The sequence below is a fragment of the Triturus cristatus genome, chromosome 4_1 (genome assembly GCF_964204655.1).
Source record: "Triturus cristatus chromosome 4_1, aTriCri1.1, whole genome shotgun sequence".
Lineage (NCBI taxonomy): Eukaryota > Metazoa > Chordata > Amphibia > Caudata > Salamandridae > Triturus > Triturus cristatus.
In genome coordinates, this window is record NC_140585.1 from 729,515,232 (window position 1) to 729,536,012 (window position 20,781).

A 20,781-nucleotide genomic window follows, 5' to 3' on the forward strand; every position below is an offset into this window, starting at 1 on the left:
CTGGGGAAGAGGCTGGCAGAGCTAAATAGTCTAGGGGCAAAAGCCCAATTGAGGTTCCCGGCCACCTTGCGAGAGATGTGGAATAGCCACATGCACATGATCAGCTCGATAGAAGAAGTAGATTCTCTTATCTCAAAGATACAGCTTGGAAAGCAAGGGGGAGGGGGGGGGGGTTAAGGAAGAATGAAGAGGTTCCTTGAGAGCTTGGTTTCCTGTCTCTGTACTCAGTAGATGTAATGTAATTGTATTATAGCCCGGGGAGCAGTACCCGAATAGACACAGCCTTTTGGAAGGGAGGGTTCCTCAGGGAGTAGGGAGATCCAGGGGTCACGTGGGATGGGGGGGACAGAGGCGAGCACTGGGTGGGGGTTTAAAGCGGGAGAAAAATAATAAAATATTCCTCATCTCACCTAGTAAGAAGAGATTTCCATTTAATTTCAGTAAAAGGTGTCCGGGCCGCGGAATGGTGCAATGAAAGGGGGGGGGGTCGCAATATTCAGTTTATTTCTTGGAATTTAAGTGGCCTGAGATGCCCTAGGAGACAGAGATCAATTTTTAAATATCTAGAGCGGTCACCAGTACACGTCTGTTTGTTGCAAGAACCCCATTTAAATCAAACAGAGGCACATATCATCTTCTCTAAAATACCCTGGATGCAATGTTTTTGCTACTTCCAAAAATCAATAAATAACCATGGGGTTGCAATTCTGGTAAAGAAAGGGGTTCCCTGCATGATCAAATCAGTTCAGACAGACCAAACAGGCAGATGGATCATTGCACAGCTGTTTTTTTAGTAGAAATGACTTGTTCATCTTTCTACGGCCCTAATATAGACAATCCAACTTCTTTGGCTAGATTGCAAGATAATCTGATTAGGATGAATCCTCCTCTGGTAAGTGGGGATTTTTACATTCGGCTTGATCCCGTAAGGGATAGATCCAATTTGAGTCAAGTTAAAGGTAACCTGCGTTCTCGCAGGGTTATGAAAAATCTATTACTAAATTTAAAATTGGTAGATCTCTGGAAAGCTAAGATGGGGAGTGCCCAGGGCTTTACTTTTTATTGTAAAAGATATCATCACTCCTCCAGAATAGATTAGGTTTTGATTAATAGAGAGAACTTCGATAATATTCTCAGTATATCGATATTGCCGTCTCATTTATCCTATCACGCTCCCCTTCTGTTTTTATATTCTATAAATAATAACAGTCCGCAATCAAGATGGACATTGAATAGAACAATGTTATTAGATTAAGGAATTATTCAGTCAGAGACTTCTCTCTTGAATTTTTTAACATCAATGTAGGTTCCACATCTATAGAACTCGTGTGGGATGCCTACAAGGCCAGTCTGAGAGGGTCATTACATAGCTTAATAAGCTTTAAGAACAGAACTAAGGCGCTGGAACTGCAAACCTTGGAGAATAGAATATCTGAACTGTAAAGGAGGCTTATAAATCTGGAGGATATTGGAAAATCGACCTTGATAGGGAAGAAATTGGAGGAGGCTGGGCAGGATCTTAGGACCTTCCTGGACTTGAAATGTAAGGCCCAGTGGCAAGTCCGTAACATGGAAGATTTCGAATATGGCGAAAGAGCTGGGTCTCTATTGGCTTGGAAAGTGAGGATAGACCGGGCTAAAAATTACATAAACTTATCATAGATAATGGGGGGACTAAATCTAGTAAGCCAGAAGAGATGCAGAAATGTCTTCTGTCTCTCTTCTCGGATCTTTATAGGGAGAACATAGATCCCTCTCACGACCCGATATCGTCGTGGTGAAGTGATAAGTCTTTGCCTGCCCTCACTGATTCCTCCAAAGACGCTCTAGACGCCCCCAGATCTATTGAGGAGATTAGGGACCAAATAAAGAGATTAAAAAATAAAAAAGCAGCTGGCCTCGATGCCCTCCCAAATGAAGTATATAAATTACTACTTAACGAACTTTTACGTATACGCCACACTTTATTTAACTCAGTTTATAGCTATATAGGGGTAATCCCCAGTTCCTGGAAGGAGGCCACGATTGTCTTAATATTGAAGCCAGGAAAAGACCCACTGATGGCTGACTCCTACCGTCCGATCTCCCTGCTGAATGCAGTCTACAAGATCTTCATGGGAATTCTGGCAGGGAGATTGGCAAAACTGGCACCAAGCCTGATCAACACCGACCAGAAATGTTTCATTGTAGGGAGAATAATTCAGGAACAAACCCAACTATTGATAAGAAATATCGACCTAGCTGAGACAAGGTCGGATTGCCTGGCGGTAGTGGCCCTGGATGCCGCCAAGGCTTTCGATCGTGTGTGTTAGAGATATCTTCGGGGGTCTTGGAGGCCATGGGTATTGGCCCCATTTTCGTGCAGACTTTAAAGAATTGTTATAAAGGGGCTTTGGTGAAGATCTTATTAAATGGTTCTCTGACCCCCCCCTGCTTTGACATCCAGAGAGGGACAAGACAGGGATGTCCCCTATCCCCTCTTTTATTTAATATATATATTGAACCCCTAGCGCAGGCAATAAGATTGGATAGTACCATTACTCCATTTAGTTCGCAGAATTAATCAGTGCAAAATAGCACTTTATGCCGATGATGTTATTGTGTATACTAGTGACCCAGATTCAACCATTCCGCGGCATGAAAACACGTTGAAGGAGTTTGGTTTGATCTCCGGTTATCTAGCTAACTCGGCTAAAACTGAAGTTATGTGTTGGAACATAGTTTATAGAGGTGGCCCCTCTGGCAAAGAATTCAGGTATCCAGGGGTTAAAATTGTTACGGACCTGAACAAAATCCCCCTGATAAATTTGGCAAAAATTGAAAAGGAAATAGACTACCTCTTTGCCAGATGGAAAAACCTCCCCCTGACGATCTACAGGAGAGTTAATCTGGTGAAGATGTCCGTCCTCCCTAAGTTGACACACCTTTTTAATGCAGTCCCCTTAACTTTCCCCCAGAAAAATATTAGTAAAATCCAGGGTAAAATTGGAAGTTTCATATGGGGGCAAAAAAGCTCAAGGATGTCATGGAAAAAATTAAGAAGAAAACATTTAAAAGGTGGGTTGGCTCTCCCAGATATTACCTGGTACTTAATGGCTTTTCAATTCAAGGGCATTAGGATTCCGTTGACTACCCCAGAGGAAACCTCATGGGGCAGGTTACTTGGAGAATTGGCATTAACAGAGGGAGGCAGTGGAGGTGGTGGGTTCTTATATAAACTCAGGGCACCCGGATTTTTCAAGCGTGTACGTCTTAAGGTCCTGAAGGCTGCTTGGTTGACCTGGTACAAACTGAGACGTATTTGGGGCATAGGTTATTTCTCCGACTTTGCCCTCATTTGGGATTCCCAGGAGACCCCCCCCCCCTGCCTGTGCGACAGCCTGGCATTTCCGAGAGCTGGTCTGTTGAGGTGGTCGGACCTGGTGGATCTAGATGGGGTCCTCCCCTGGGAGGTTTTACTAACTAAGATCAGCCCCACTTTTTCCAGGTTTAAGTTTCTTCAGTTAAGATCATGGTACGAGGTTGAAGCGGGAGAAATTAAAGGTAGATGAGAACTTGAACAGCTACTACAAGACCCGCAGCCTAAAAAGAAAGAAATCTTTGTGGAACACAAGGCTTCTTGAAGCAGAGGACCGTGAAGTTCCTCTTCAAACATCGGTATGGAACTCAACTCCACTTGTACAAGGTATAGAAGAATCGTTTGAAGCTTCCTTCAAGTTACTCTACAGATACATCAAGCCCGCTCACTTAAAGAAGAACCATCTTTTGTGCTTAACAGGCTATATTATACCCCGGCTAAAATTGCCACATTTGCCCCGGTACCTGCCCCAACCTGTCCTAGGTGTAAACTAGATAATGCGGATGACATTCATATTTTTTTCGACTGTTCAGAGTTAAGCTCTTTTTGGAAAAATGTGGGGGAATCACTATCAGCTATCTTTGAAATTGATATAGAGGTTGACCTTCACCTTGTGATTTTTGGTAAAAATGACCCAGTAAACGGGTCGCCTATACAGTCTCATAAGGGCTTATTGTTATATCTTGTAATCCTGGCCAGGAGGGAGATCTGCATTAGGTGGAAAGATCAGTCCCCTCTGGACAGAGAAAGTTGGTTAAAAGCCGCGCTGAGGATGGCACAGTTAGAGCAAGATAGTAGGGGGGATAGGCCCGACAACATCTGGTCCCCATTACTAACCTGAGGACGCTGCCTCCGATTGATCCCTGGTTAAATTAATGGTGTCAAAAGTGGGTCCAATGATAACACCAGACCCCAACGTGGGGAAGGCAATGATGGCCTAGACAAAAGCAGTTAGCCGGAGGGAACCCAGTTCTAAAATAGTCGGCTTGTTAAATCTGCCAACGTCTTTGGTGAGATGGGGACAAAAAAAAAAAAAAAAAGGCAATAATTTAGCATACATTACATGGAGGTACACTGCAAGGTATGTATATGATTACTATTCCTGATTGCATGAACTTCCCATGGTAAGTACGAGGTAGAGTTAAGAATAGTAATAATGAAGTGAACTTCCAATGTAGTGGTAAGTCAAGATAGTGAATACGATACTACTTAAGGTCAATGTTGTCGACCTTAATTTAGTGACACAAAAAATCCCCAATCAATAAACAAGAAAGAATACACATAACAAGCATCTGTTTTAACGCTGCAAGTGGCCAGGTTCCACTGCACAAGAATTGATCCATAATGATAAATTATGCAACACTGGGAAGTAGGGACTGTCTTATATTTGGTTATTTGTTTTCCTATACTCCATAGAGGTCATTGTCACTTGGGATAGCTTGACTGTGGTGTATTTGTTGCAGACCGAAGTTTGATTGTGCTAAGACAGGTGTGATGTGCAGTGTGTCATCAAAAAAGGAATGTAGATGGTGTGACCTTCCAGTTGCTCAGCAGATGGCCAAGGAAAATGTGTCATGTGTATGATGGTTGTACGATACCAAAGAGAAGGGTACATTGGGCAAGGAGAGAGAGTGACAAGAGGAATAAAGAAAAAATGAGAGAATAAGCATTTGCATATAGAGCCAGAGTAAATTTAGAGGGACTGTGTTTCATCTAAAGCTGAAGGGATGCATGTGGCAAACAAGCACTTGCTATGTTAGTTTAATGCTGTTACGATGTGTCTGTAATATAGAAAGTACTGGAGTGCAGGTGTGAATAGCTGGGGTGCTATTCATTATATGATGTTGTTGTGCTTCTGTATGAGCATTTGAGTCAAGCCCGTGCAATTGTGTGGAGTTAGTTTAGTGGTTCTGAAACTGCTATTATACTAAGACATGGGCTTTGGAACAGTGTTGGTTCTCTTGAATCGATGTGTGAAGTGCATGATAACGTGTCACTAGCGATTTCTGTGGTGGATACAAAACACTCATTAGTGCGGCTACTGAATCATCAATATTACACCAATATCTTATTTATGCATGCATAGCCTTCCCTGATGGGTCCTACAACATGTGTGTGGTGACTACTGACCAGGAAGAGAAGTGCAAGGTTTGTGAGGGTGGCACACCCACCTGCTACAGCCAACCCATCACAATGCTTCTCCACACAAAGCTCCATATTTACCCCTTACCCACTGAACACTTTTTAAAGTTAATACCAAACTAATGAAGTTTCATTCCAGTGCCATACATGGAATAAAAATAATAATTGGTTTAAGCTGAAATAGAAAAATAATGATCTCTTCTACCTGTGAGTTAGCATTTTCTGCCTTCAACTGCTTGCACTCCTCTTTCAAACTCTCAGACTCTTTCTCACGCTCCAGAGTTGTTTTATCCATCAGTGTCTGAACCTGGATCAGCTCCTTCTTCAGAACAGCAACATCTTCTACGCCAGGCCTCTGAAGCTGTAGAGTATATTGTTTATTACTGAGCATATTTAGACTACACAAAAAATCCCTCGATAATGTCAATGTAACAAAAAATCATTATTTCAGAACTAATGGCCATATATAAGCTACAAGACTAAACATTCCATTCTTTTTATACATCATTTTAAGAGTTAAATACGTTTCATATTAGCAACTTCTCTAGGATGTAAAGATTCTAATTTCAAATTACAACCTTTGGGTTAAAACCTAGGTACAACAGATATGTCAATACTGGACATCTCCTTCGTACAGACACTATCTTTCCTTACATAACATTACTTTATATAGAAATATGTAAGCAAACCTACACAGCTCTCTTTCAATGCCCACAATGTGCTACCCATATTCAATACAACTCAACCTTTCATATTACACAGTTAGTTTTGGCACCAACTTGGTCTATTATTTTAATCGGACAGCAGGCAATTCTTTGGATTTTGGATTCTGCTGAGCAGGCCATATTTGCCTTTTGTTAGCCTTATTAGCCACAATAGGTACCAGCCCAAAATGCACAGTATATCCGAAAGGTGAAACAGGTTTTTCACTACATAACTGGTATTTCCTTGTAAAAATGGTCAAGATAAGACCCAATATTTTCCTTAACTTCTGGTGTTGAAAATACAATGAAAGATCACCTGGAAGGCTAAGAAAGGCATTTACAGATGTGTGTTCACATGCCATACAGGGTGACTTCCAACTTGATCATACAGAGTTAAAACCAATTGAGAGGATCAACAGAACCATGAATGACCACTTTTGCTAAACAATGTTAGCAACAAAGAGAGCCTCATTAAATGCAGCCCAACTATACTGGCAAGAAACCAAACTTTCCAGGAAAGAGAGGCACAGATATGTTTTACGGGGGTCAAGAGTTCCTAGGGGAGGGGGGGCTCAATTTGACAGGGTACCTTGGTGCGCACAGCAGGAGAGTTGTCTCCGTTTTGACTGCGTCATAACCATCAAATATAGGCCACGACAACTTGTATGCCACGCCATAAGATGCTTCAATGGAGACATACTGGGAGAAGGTCCTAGAAAAGCCTTCAAGGCTAGCAAAGCACCAGAGCCACATGGAACCTTTTCCTCTGAGATGCGTATAATGTGCTATTTCCACAAAAAGGTCCAAAGGCGTGTTATTTTACAGTGACCTCCACGATGAAGGCTGTTCACATCATATGTATTCCTGAAGGTCAAGGAATTAGTAGATGTGGATTAACATGAATTGCTTAACAGCTGTTATTTTACAAAGAAAGTGGACCTTTAAATAAGTTTCTACATATCAAAAAGTACATTTTATTTAATTAATGCACTTCAATGGACATTGAAAAGTGTTGGAAGGCGTCCCCCGGGGAGGCTGCAGAATACTTTCCTGACCACCCGGAGGCTCACCTTGCCCAGAGTTAGGCCGAGCAAGAGCGGGGAGGCCCTTCCTGGAAAGGTCTCGTATCTAGGATCGCACACGCTGCACGTACCCTTTTCGGATAGAGGGACACCACACAGGAATTCTTTGCAAGACAAGAGACTTTATCGTTAGTTGTCGGGGATCTTTATGATCCGGAAGGCAGGTGCAAAATTAGTGCCACAAGCGGCAGCAGTCTCGTGATGAGGGGTAGGGTGTAGCGGGACAGTCTTTGAATCAGTGTCTCTGCGGAGTATCCGGCGCACAGCTCTCAATCCTCGAGCTGAGGGGATGTTGCTTCTCTTGGCAATCTCTGCCGTTTCTCTTGGAGGAGCGGGCCGCGAGTCACTTAGCAGGCACCGGAGGTTCGTAGTTCGGGGAGCCGCGACGGCGTCAGCAGGGCTCAGATGGTTCAGAGTTCAGGGAGCCGCGACAGCGTCAGCAGGGCTCAGAGGGTTCAGAGTTCGGGGAGCCGCGACAGCGTTAGCAGGGCTCAGATGGTTCAGAGTTCGGGGAGCCGCGACAGCGTCAGCAGGGCTCAGATGGTTCAGGGTTCTTCGGTGGGGGGAGCGATAGAGCCGCGACCAGGTCAGCAGGCTCTCGTCAGTCCAGGTCTTCACTGCTCCCCGTCCCTTCAGCACCCCTTGTTATACTCCCCCTCCTCTTTGAAGTCCGGAGTCCTCGCGGAGAGGGGTCTGGTGCCTGGGGGCGGTGTGTCGGGGTTTCCTGTCGCTCAGCCCTTTGATCTGTTCAGGTGGGTCCGGGAGGGACTCCAGACACCCAGCAGGCGAGGCGCCCGCTCACCGGGGGCCTGGTGGTCGATCGAAACCTCCCTCGGGGAAGAGACCAGAGGTGTGACAGGGTCGGCGCCTCTCGGTCTGGCTTGGGGGGTTCCTCTCTCCCTCGGCCGGGCATGCGTGTAGGGGATCTGGCCGGCCCTCGGGATGTTGGGCCACGGGGGCCAGAAGTCTGACATCGAGGTTCGGCGTGGTTGCAGGGTAGCTTGCTGGTCGGGAGGGCCCACGCCGCGAGGCCGGTCTCACAGAAAGCATTTCATGGACATTTCGGTGTTCAATCGAGAATGAATACAGTTAACTGATGACCAGTAACAAAGTCGCTTACAGGGTTGAGAGAACATTTAGATGGACTACAAGGACACATTTCCCTTTGTGTGTAGCTGAATCCATAATTTATTAATCTTGGGTAGGGGACAGTTAGTAACTCATGTACAGTTATGTTATTCATACGGTTCATATTTATTACATTTCAATAAAGCTGGGGATTGCTTACACACAAGAACAGGTGTGTGCAACTATTTTGATACTTTGAAATGCAAAATGGCCTGTGATCTACATAACAGAGTATAAAAATACGAGTACAGTCTCCCTGAGATTTAAAAGCACAGCTGTAGATGTTATTGCCGTGTACACCATGGATTGTAGCATGGGACAATGCAGCAGTTACTTATAGAGGTAAAATTTGTTAATGTTCCCTTGGAATCAGTGTTTGTGTTGTGTGATAGCTAAACTACATTCAAAGCACACTAAAGCAAGTAGGAGGTACTGCTCTTTACTCAGGAAGCGAGTGACTTGCTATCACATCATACTTCGTCCACTTCCTATCCATATGTGAGAACTCAAGATGAATTTGCTACACTTCCAAACAATGCAGTTTTCTTTCAAAAAATGTAGTTGCCTTTTCCAGCATTATTACTCTTGGACTCATGTTTTTGATATATGTTATCCGGGATGGAGCAATATGTTTCGACTCCATCTAGCCCTTCCCACCCCACATCAGCCAAAATCCCTTAGACTCCAGGTGCACACACTGGAAGTGAGGATGGTGTACTCTTGCTGAAATTTACTTTGCTTAAGTATTTTGCTGTAATAAATTGTCCCAGAGGTTCCTCCTCCAATGGCATTAGTTGGCCATTCTACAGTGCTATGTTGACACGGCACACATGGTCATTTGTTAATGTCACTTTTAAGGGGCAATTTGTTTTTGAAGTGCAGTTCATGGTTAATGGCAGTGTGGGTCACTGATAAAGCTGTGGAAGCCACAGAGAATCACCATGTTAACAGCCTAGCCACATCCTCCAATATACTTTTTGGTCAATTTGGTAGACATAATTGTATTAAAGTGGTAATTTAAAAGATTACAAAAGAAAGCAGTGACTGATGCACAGAATATACTCCGTAGATGGACTTTATTACACAAGCATAAGAAGCTTGAGTTGACAGATCTCACAATCCTACTGTAAAACTAAATTACAAAAAATAAATACTTAAAAAACAAATGTTACATTAAACAGAGCTTTTGAGTGGTAAGCAAAATATTTTTCTTACCAGTTCAGATTTCAAGTCTTTTACCATATTCATCTCTGCCTGCAAATCTTTAAGGATACCGGTCACTCGCTCTTCAGCCGCAGTGCGGTATGCCTTCTCTTCATCATACTTGGATTTAATTTCTATCATTAAACAAATAACAGTTTTAAAAACAAGTAGGATTAAAACAATTACATTTTCAAACCACAGCATACAACACACAGAAATTACTTTAACCTAGAAAAGTGTACTAAATTGGACCGTGGAAATCAAGCTATATATGGCAAGAGTGCTACCTGTGAGAATGACCAATTAGTGTGAGGAAGCTATGCAAGAAAAATGTGCACAGTTCCATCCATTGTGCACGCGTCCTCCACCATGCGCCTTTATAAAGTATGTCACAGTTCCTAAACTGCTGGCCTGTAAGGTACTACTAAGCAGCCTGGATCCAGAGGTACGCACTAAAGTTTGCACGGAATGGAGGAGGTTTAATGACAGAAACGGTACGCAAGTCAATACAGTGCAGCGAAGTAAGAAATACTCAGATGCAAGAGCAAAATTATCAGACCTGACAATACATAATTGGAATGAACTCCAATGATACATTTTGCACCACAGTCTTCGAAGAAATTGGACAAAAAACAAAGTATTTAAAGTCTGATCTGAAGGGCCACTCCTGAAATAATCAACAAATGAGCACGCTTGACCCTACCCTGTTTGGAGATTCTCAACCACTTCCTACATCAACATTATGAAAAATGGGAACAACAAAATGTTCCAAAGGAACTGGATTGAATGCCCTATGTTTTAGAGGTAGGTCACTTAATCTGAGCATCCAATTGTTTTTCGCAATCTACCTTCATTATTTTCTTACGTTGCTGTAATGCTACAGGCAGTTATACATTATATGATCATGTATTGACCATTGACTCCATATTGCATTAACTACATTTTGTGAGCATGGTTTCATCTTGTGTCTGTCTGACCAGGTCTTTCAGCTGCGAACACAGGCAGGCCCAGGTTACTTACATGCACAGCTTGTTTAGGTTTCTCAGTTCACCATGCGTGAAAGATAAGCTACTAGAACATACGATGTGGGAATGTGAAGAATTCTGCCCGAGATCTCTCATTGGAGCTTGGCTTGCTCCGTTGAGTGACCTCGACACAGAGTGTAGCTAGCACCTACAGTGCAGATGAAGGGAGGGGGAGCTTCTAGAAGTCTCTCTCCAGGTTAGTAAAAAGTATAAAAACTGAGACCTCCTGACACCTTGACAGGAACTCTCCTGCGGAGAACATGCGCTGCCCAGGGGCTTCTTTGTGTGCCCGATTGAGATCTCCTGCCTGAGATTTAAAACAGGTTCCACAGTCATGATGGCGAGAATGATGCCAAACAGACAGCCAGTGAAGTATTCCAAGTTCTAATTACTTATTGTTGTGTACCTACAGTTCTCCTTCTATACATTTATTCTTTCGTATATAGATTCACAAAATGCATTTATTTTACATGTTTATTATTTCCATTTGATTTATGAGAACTTGCTGTAGTAAATATTCACCTTTATTTGGCAAATGAGTGTGGAGCTTTGTTCACATAATATTTTGGTATTCTAAAGTTTATAGAGTCCTATTTTGAAGAGTGTTTACATTGTGTCCTAGTTTTTTGAAGTCTTGCCCTGGTGCTCTGAAAAAAATAAATTAAAAAAAAGACATTTGCCCATTCCCAGGTGATGGTCAATTCAGGGCAGGCTGCGGCACCCATCCTATTGGATCAGTCTGCAGGCCTTGATTCTATCTCTCCTACCCTGCTCACCTGTCAACTACAGGAATTGGGGTTAAAAGGCTCAGCATTAAAACTGCTGGCATATTTTCTTAAGGACAGTACTCAGACTGATTGTCAATCAATTCAAGTCAGAATCTATCACTTACCATGTGGGGTTCCTCAGGGATACTCCCTGAGCCCAATCTTATTCAACCTATAGGTCCCCCCACCCCCGCCAAACTGATAGTCTTTTGGGCTACAGGCTCCATCGTAAGCCTAAAACACTCAAATGAGTGTATCAATCACCAAAGAAATGGAGGCCTTCTCTGCCAACTTTAAACATTGTATGAAGGCAGCAGCTAATTGGATGGGTAAAAACTATCTAAGACTAAATGGAAACAAGACGGAGGTCTTGATTTTTAGCAGCCAAGCATCCATATGGAACAAGACTTGGTAGCCAGAAATGTTAGGTACACTGCCAGCAGCAAAACATTGGGAGTGATCGTGGACAATCTGCTGTTAAACCTGCAGGCAAATGCACAGTGTGGACCTGCTTCTGCGTCATAAGTTTGCTTCGGAAAGTGTTCCCTTTTATCCCACTACTGGTGTGCAAACAAGTAGCTCTGGCTTTCATCTTATCCAGGCTTGATTACTGTAATGCACTCTAGCTTGACATCAATAAGTCAGCGCTAACTAAGCTGCAGATGGTACAGAACGCAGAGGCCAGACTGACTTGTTGATATTCCTAAATGCCTCTGCAGGATTAAGCAAACTCGATTGGCTTCCTGTGAAAAAGCGTATTATGTTTAAAGCCCTGTGTATTGTGCACAAGGCCCTACATAACTCAGGGCCTGGAGGAACCAGAACAATGTTCCAATGGTATGTTCCTTCCATGCAACTCCACTTTGCAAATAAAAATCTGGTAGTGAATACCAAGTTCCGGAAGGAATGATAAGCCAGGGCCTTACCGGTTTTATTTAATTTGCCAAACCTAAATTTAAATAAATAAAACGAATTCCTTTGCGCGCGCTGCATCGCAAAATGCGATGCAGCGCGCGCTGCATCGCAAAATGCGATGCAGCGCGCGCAACGAAATTCGTTTTACCTATTTAAATGTGTACTTACCTCCGTTCATCCATATTCCGGTGTTTACATTTCCCCACCCTGCCCCTCCCACGCCCCGCCTCACGGAACTCCCTCCACGGACCGATATATATATATATATATATCCGTACACCAACAGCTCAATACTTCACCAGGGCCCACGATAGGTGGACAGCTATGCCAGAAAAGCTCACCGGCAGAAGATAAGCCAGGAAATCTAACATGAAGAAGGAAATGCTCTTGCAGACTTGCGTGGATGCAGGACGCGCTTCAGCCACATGAAACAAGTCATGTTTGGAAGTAAAACGTTTGCATCCACGCAAGTCTGAGTGAGCGTTTCCTTCTTAGTGTTTGCAGCATTGCTAAAAGTCATTGGAAAAGCCAGTTGGTCCCAAAGACGAGACAGATTGGCTTTACCGATGCTTGTTACTTTCTCAGTCTGCAGTCCATGGATGCATTCTAGCTATCTCAATCTTGTGATGCATCCCTCCCCTAAAGAAATTGCTGCCCCACCTTTGTCTCCCACCCTCCCAACTGGTCTGTATAGGCGCAGAATCTGGGATATTTTTGCTAGGATATGGTTGAAGAGAAAAATGTAAGGGTTGCTTTTACTTTAGCTTCTGCATTCCATATACTGTATTAAACCACAAGCTTTGGCGCACTAAGGCTTTTATTACACTGGGGTGAGTACCATCTGCAGGCCTCTGAGGCAAAAGGTATACTTAGTATGATGCTTCTCCAGGAGGCCCATGGTCTGCTCCTCTGGGCTACTGAAGAAAGCAAATGGCTGTAAATTAGTCCTTGGCAAGAGTTTCTCTTTACATTCTGACACCACCTTATTCTTTGTACATTCTGTTCACAGTCTCCTGAGTGACAAGCACTTCAAAAATAAAGCATGTCATTTATAAAGTTTAAAACATTGTATGTTCTGCACTCGTATTAAAAACAAGCAACCAATTAGCTTTGCCAATGTTTGTTTCATCTAAGAGATTACTCACCCACAATTTCAGTTGCCAGCTGAGCTGCCTTCTGCTCAAACAAATCTTTCATCTGCTTTATATTAAAGTTTTCAGTGTGTGACTCTTCCAACTGCACTTGTAAAGACTGCAACTCTGCTCAAAAGTAATACATCAAAAATATATGAACAACATTTGACAATCCTACTTGAAATATAAATGTACTAAGGCGTCTTTAATGCATTCGAACAGGAGGTTTGACCGAGTTAAACAACAACGTCACTTCGTCAGCTTAGCATAAATTGTCAATATCAGTCACAGCCAAAAGAAAGAATTGTGTGCATGCACTCCAAAGGCTTCAAAGTCCTATAGAGAATAAGCACTGTTGACAATATATATGTGTGCTTCAATGACAGATTCATGACAGAAGCATAATACTACATTCAACGGATGTACTCTCAGCACTGGCTACAAGCATTTATCAATCCATCCATAATGGCCTAGAAGCTACAACAAACACTACATCAACACAATATCAAAGATCCACAGCTAAACCATATACAATTTTATTTCACATTCTGCACTCAAAATAGTACCCCACAAGAGTGGCTCTCACTAGTGGCACAGACGTTTACCTGCAAGGTGGAGCCTACCTTGCAGAACATACCAAATTGCCTTCACGAAAATTAGCATTCATTGTACTCTCCGCAGTGACTACATTCAGGTCTGGTAAGGTGGACGTCTCCATGACTGGCATAACGGATACCTTTGGATCTGATGGTATCACTACAGCAAACATTCTGCTACACCCAACTACCTCGAAACCCTCCAGAATCACAACTAAAGCCCGGGAGACCTATCAAACCGATTACGCTGATGCCTAACTGAGATCCAAACCACGATTTGTTCAAAATCAATTTCATATTTTTAAACACCATGGGCATGCCTACAGACCCTTCTCAACGTAGCCCAACACATGAATTATGCTATGAAAAGATGCCCATCACGTCCAACAACCTGACAATGAGTCCTTCAACAACTAGCATTTGCTCAAAAAGTAACAGCCCTTCACTGCTTGTAATGACAGGAAAAGGCTATGACAACACCTCACACCATCATCTGCCATGTTAACGAAAATTGCAAATTCAGGACATTAAACAGCAAGCAGCATGCTCCTCTGCCACTTAGCATGACAATCACTGGTTATCTATCAGCTAAAAAAATAACTCCAAAGTCCTCTTCTTGACACAAGATCCTACACAGAACAATACAAGATTTCCTACAAGACAATTGAATAAAGTAGCTTCAGATACCAGCTGAGATTTTTAGAGGCATGGTCACTAATTCAAATAAAATGCACACAGGAGGCTGCTCCTTCTTGGTATTAACTGCCCCCCAAGCCAGATGTGAAAGACAGTAGGACACCAAGGGCTCAGAAAGACTGGGCTCTCCCAACAGGAGTTAATCATAAGATATAAACCCATCACACGCTCTTTTATAGAATATAAATGCAGAACTAGTAGGGAACAGCCTTCAGCGTTACATAGCCAATCGTAAAACAAAGCGTTTCTCAAAGCACAGCTTCTAGATTACAGACTACCTTGGGTGTAGGAAACACTTAAAAGGTAGCCATGCGCCACCACACCATCATTTCATAACGAGGTAAAAGCTGAAAAATACATACGTATACATACACACACACACACACACATATACATGTATGTATATATATATATATATATATATATATATATATATACACACACACATAAATGCAAACACTTCTATGCACACACGCATATATATGCACACAATGCTGTAATGGCAACACACAAACCCGCTGCATATGTGCATAAAATAGCATTTGTGGGCTTTAGTAATGGACCAACACACATGCCGGTGCCAGTGTACGCTCTAGTGACAAGAAATCGTAACAGAAGCTACATCCAACATAGCTCCTAACATCCACACACTGATACAAACTTCGAACAGACAACCACAATAAACAGTTGGATTGGAAGCACTGAGCCAATAAAAAAAAAAAAAAACAGAGCCACAAAGATGTTAACCTTGACAACACACAGAATAAAATAACATTGAAGCCAAGAGTTAAAGGCCACGTGAGACACAGAAATGAGCTTGAAAAACAATTAAAAGGCAAAGACTTGGACATGGAAATCTTGATAAGGGCACTCTTAATCACAAAGAAAATTGTACACGAGGACACAGGGATGCTGAAATGGACACCAACACATAGGACATATGGGACCAAATAGGGTACACGTTGAGAAGATTAAAACATGCCACAGAATCTACAGGTACACTTATGGATGGTCCACGACACAAGCCACACAAAGAAGGATACAGTAGGAGTCTTACAAATATGCTAATACAGGCACCTATAAACAAGGGAATGCAAGATGTGTAGATCATGCCCTGTCACAGACAAAAACAGACACTGGCATAGTCAACTGATATATTTTAATTGTGGAGCAACACTTTTCTACATGCCTGTATTTGCATTTATTGTCACATTAAAGCCAGACCTATTGTCTTTGTCAATGCTATGTGGTGGTCATGTGGTATTAGGGATGGTCTTATTGTTGGTGCGGTTACTAATGGCGGTATTGCTGGTGTTGGTATTCATGGTGAAACGGAGAGTGCCATTGGTATTATTACAGTGGTAGTGGTGGGACTGGCAGTGGTGGTGAGGTATTGATGGCAGTAGTGCTGGTGGTATTGGTTTGGTGGTATTAGTTGCGTTAGTCGTATTTTGTATTTTTAGTGATGCTACTTGTGGTGTAAAGAGGGGTGGTATGGGTACTGGTGGAATTTGTCTTGGTGGCTGTTAGAAAGTGCTTCTTTTAAAATGCTCAGCCCCCCACTTTTTGCCTGAAAAATGATGTGGTTTCGATTGAAACTGGGATTCCAAGAAGACTTGGTGACAAGACTGTTGGTCACTGGGAGACAGAACTGGAGACTCTAGCTGTAAAAATAAGGCAAATTCCTCTAGCCAACCTGCAGTACATGCCGTTGCTGATGTACAGATGGGATCCAAGGTGTGGCCTGACAATGTCAGTGATCCGACTTAGGCAAACTTAGGAAGGGTAGACTTATCCTGCGCTGCCTGGCCCACTATTCTGCAAAAATACAGGCAGCATCCCTCGATTAATGGGACCAGAGTAGATGCCCTGAGGGATACTGGGTCTAGTGTCACCATGGTGGCAGAGCAACTGGTTCACTCAGAACAATACCCGATTTGAAGGACATATCCAGTCACCAATGCTCACAAAGTCAAAAAGATAGATCCCTTCTAATTCAGTCGTCAATGTATTGTGTTCTCGGGTCGGGCAGACTGGGAATGTTCTAGTGTTGACCACATAGAGGGCACGTGATAGGTTGACGACGGGAGGGATAGCAAGGTAGGGCGACAGGCCTACTCCGCCAGCAGTCCTGTGTTTGTGGAGACTGGGACTGACGGGGGGGGGGGGGAGGTGGAGGGAGCGGGGGTGTGTTGGGGGTTTACAGTTTTGGGGTGTTGGGGGATGGGGGGGGGGGGGGGAACGGGGCAGTTGGGGCCGGTTGGGTGGGAAGGGGGTGGGGACAGGTCACTGAAGGCACGCACGACACGACACGGGGCTTGGCCGCCAGGGAGGAGCCACCACATCATTCCACACAGATGGAGACGCAATGCACGACACGCAGGTAACACAGGGAGCAGACGGGGAAGGGTTCTCGATCCCAACGTGGAACGTCAATGGGCTCGGTAGTAAAATTAAGAGAGGCCTGGTAAACGCATACCTTAAGAAGTTAGGCCCAGACATTGCGTTATTGCAGGAAACGCACCTTATGGGGACTAAATGTGGATTCCTAGCCCCAGGACAATACAAGGTCTTAGCACATGCGGGCTTTACCCAACGTTCGAGAGGGGTGGCAATACTGATACGGAAAACACACCCGTTTAGAGCGACACAGACTTGGACGGACTCACTGGGGACCTACGTGGGGGTCCGGGGAGTGTGGAGGTGGAAGGAATACACAATAGTGTCTGTTTATGCCCCACCTAAGCTCCAGGTAGCCACATTAAAAGGTGTGGCGGAAATAATGCTCGACACGTCAGATACGGTGCAGGTGCTTGGAGGCGACTTTAACGACGTGTTGGCCCAGGCGCTGGACAGGACAGGAGACAGGGGGAGGGGGAGGGATCAGCCTCCGACGGCCCTCGCCACCATGATGGAGACTCTAGGTCTGACAGACGTATGGCGCTGGTTACACCCGACACAGCGAGAGTACTCATTTTTCTCAGGGGCCCACAAGGTGTATTCCAGACTGGATTATATCTTCATGGCTCGGCACATGTTGAATAGGGGGTTCTAGCGGAGTATAAAGCGAGGGGTTTGTCGGATCATTCTCCCCTTATGGTGACAATGGCCCTCAGGATACCAGGGCAGGGGCAGTGGCGAGTATCAGCGTGGGACCTGCATAACTCGAAGGTGCTGAAGGGCATCCGCGCAGATGTTAAAGTCTGCTTAGCCGAAAATGTGGGCTCGGTGTCGTCGCCGGTGACCTTATGGGAATCCATGAAGGCAGTCATGAGGGGTAGGGTCCAGGATAGGATTGCGGAGGAGAATAGGGAAAGGCAAAGGGAGCTACAGACGCTGGAGCGTCATATACTTCAGTTGGAAAGGGAATATCTCGTTGATAAGGCACGGGAGACACTGCGCAGGTTGCTCGATGTTCAACGGCAGTATAGAGATCTGGCTACGGGAGAAGCCAAAAAGCAGGCGTTAGCGACACTCCGTCTATATGACGTCGGAGATAAGTCGGGCAAGCTGCTGGCGTGGTTAAGTAGAAAAGAGCGGGATGCGCGATGGGTAGAGCAGGTGAGAGATGAGCGGGGTAATCTGGTGAGCTCTGATGCCCAGATCTCGGAAGCCTTTGCGGTGCACTTTCGGACATTCTATGCAGCTCGGGACCTAGGCTCGCAAGACGACGCGCTGCAGTACATGGCGGATCTAGACATACCGATGCTCGCGAACGGGGACCTCAAAGAGCTGGAGGCTCCCCTTACGTTTGATGAGGTTAAAAAGGCTCTGGCCAAGCTGCGGGTGGGGAAAGCGCCGGGCCCGAACGGGTTCCCGGAAGAATTCTTCAAAAAAACGGCGGATCTTTTGGCACGCCATATGTTGGCTTTATTTGAGGGGGCGTGAAAAGAGGGGAGCCTCCCTCCGGATCTCAGACTGGCCACGATCGTCCCGATTTTCAAAGAGGGGAAACCGCCGGAGGAGTGCACCTCGTATCGCCCAATCTCACTACTTAACACCGAGGTGAAATTACTGGCGACGGTGCTGGCCCTCAGGTTGCGGAAGGTGCTCCCAGATTTGGTTCACCTGGATCAGACGGGCTTTCTCCCCTGCAGGGCGACGAGACTGAATCTGCGGAGATCGCACAACTGGCTACAGGCGGTGAGCGGCCGACGGGATCCCCACTGGTTTCTCTCCCTAGACGCGGAGAAGGCATTCGATGCGGTGCATTGGCCCTTCATGGAGGAAGTTCTGGGGCGCATGGGCTTTGGACCGGTCTTCCGCCAGTGGGTGAGATTACTGTATACGGACCAGAGGGCACGAGTGAGAGTAAATGGGGTCACGTCGGGGGACATCCCTATCTGTAGGGGTACGCGGCAGGGATGCCCGTTGTCCCCCCTGCTCTTCACGTTGACAATAGAGGTACTGGCGGCGCGGGTCAGACGACATCCGGGGATCAGGGGTTTTCGGAAGGGACCACTAGACGAAATGGAGGAAAAAATATCCCTCTATGCGGATGATGTCCTTCTTTATGTTACCCACCCAGACACGACGATCCCGATAATTTTTTCAGAGCTGGAACGGTATGGTGCCCACTCGGGATATAGGGTTAACTGGCATAAGTCGGTGTTATACGATCCGGAGGGGCGGGAGCACTGGCCGTGTCTCCCGGACAGGCTCCAGACAACGAGGGATGGGTTTCAATATCTTGGAGTGTTCATAACACTGGACCGGACTGTCTCCTATAGCAAGAATGTCGGGAGGGTTCTGAACAATTTCGTGGAGGACGCACACAGATGGCGTTGGCTGCCGCTTACAATACTAGGGCGTGCAGCCATGTTTAAAATGATAACGCTACCCAGGTTCCTGTACGTGTTCCAAAATGAATACTATCCGGTTCCTAGGCGGGTCTTTCGGGAGATTGACTCGGAAGTACGTAGCTTCCTCTGGTTAGGCAAGCAACCAAGGGTGGCGCTAAAGACCCTGCAGCGGCACCAATATAGCTGGGGGATCTCGCTTCCCAACATTGAGGCTTACTACTGAGCGGAACACCTAGTGTCCATTAATGACTGGCTCCATGCCCCAGCTATGCACCCAACGTATGCTCTAGAGAGGCATGTCATGAGCGCCCACTCGTATAATTACTACTTATATGGTGGCAAGGGTACGGGACGGTTACTGACGGCCACTAAAATCACCTTGGCGATATGGAAAAAGGCGACCCGGGAGATTGGCTGGGAACGGAAACTAAGTAGACAAACGCCCCTATGGCACTGCACGTGGCTACCAGAATTGAACAAGTTGCGAGGGTTCACACACTGGGATACCATCGGGGTGTCGACACTGGGGGACATGCTAGTGAGGGGGGGAACTGAAGTCCTTTTCGATGCTCCGCACGGAGTTTGGACTTCTCCCCACGCAGTACTACAAATATGCGCAGCTGAAGCATGCCTGGAAGGCAGAGGGGTTACAGACTGCCTCTCTCCCAGAATACGCACCACTGGAGGGGAGACTGCTGCAGGAACACATGGTGGAAAGGGCGGTTTCCCTCACATATCGGACCCTCATGAACAATATGCCCGACAATATGGGGGCGCTTAGGGCAACATGGGAGGCAGACGTGGATGAGATGGACGAGGTGGATTGGGATACAGTTCCCATGCATCCGCGAGAAGTGGCGATTAAGTCCAGGCTGCGGCTGATCCAATTCAATATTCTGCATAGGACGTATTTTGACAGACTCAGACTATACAAAATGGGAAGTATAGGGGACACGTCATGTCTACGATGCGGAAGGGAAGGAGGGAACTTCTATCGCATACTCTGGCTGTGCCCGCAGATTCAGGGGTACTGGCGGGGGATCCTGGGGGAACTGAGTAAGGTGCTAGAGGTGCCACTGCAGGAGGACCCCAAGTTGGTGTTACTGGGCATGACCCATGACGTGGACCTCAGCCGTCCGCTGCGGACTTTCCTGGTGCTGGCCCTGGTGGTGGCAAAAAGGGATGTGGCAAAATACTGGGGAGCGCCCACGCCACCCCGACTAGAGGAAT

The 20,781-nt window shown here is 45.3% G+C and overlaps 1 protein-coding gene across 2 annotated transcripts in view; it reads right to left on the reverse strand.

The window, feature by feature from the left end:
- The window catches only part of EEA1 (early endosome antigen 1), a 603,471-nt gene that overhangs the window by 502,976 nt on the left and 79,714 nt on the right, over positions 1–20,781 (reverse strand). For both annotated transcript variants that reach the window (XM_085653202.1, XM_085653203.1), the window contains exons 7-9: positions 13,470–13,583; positions 9,630–9,751; positions 5,706–5,861 (exon numbers count right to left, since the gene is read on the reverse strand). In XM_085653202.1, the coding sequence (XP_085509328.1) occupies positions 5,706–5,861; positions 9,630–9,751; positions 13,470–13,583 (392 nt within the window). The remainder of the gene's footprint in view (positions 1–5,705; positions 5,862–9,629; positions 9,752–13,469; positions 13,584–20,781) is intronic.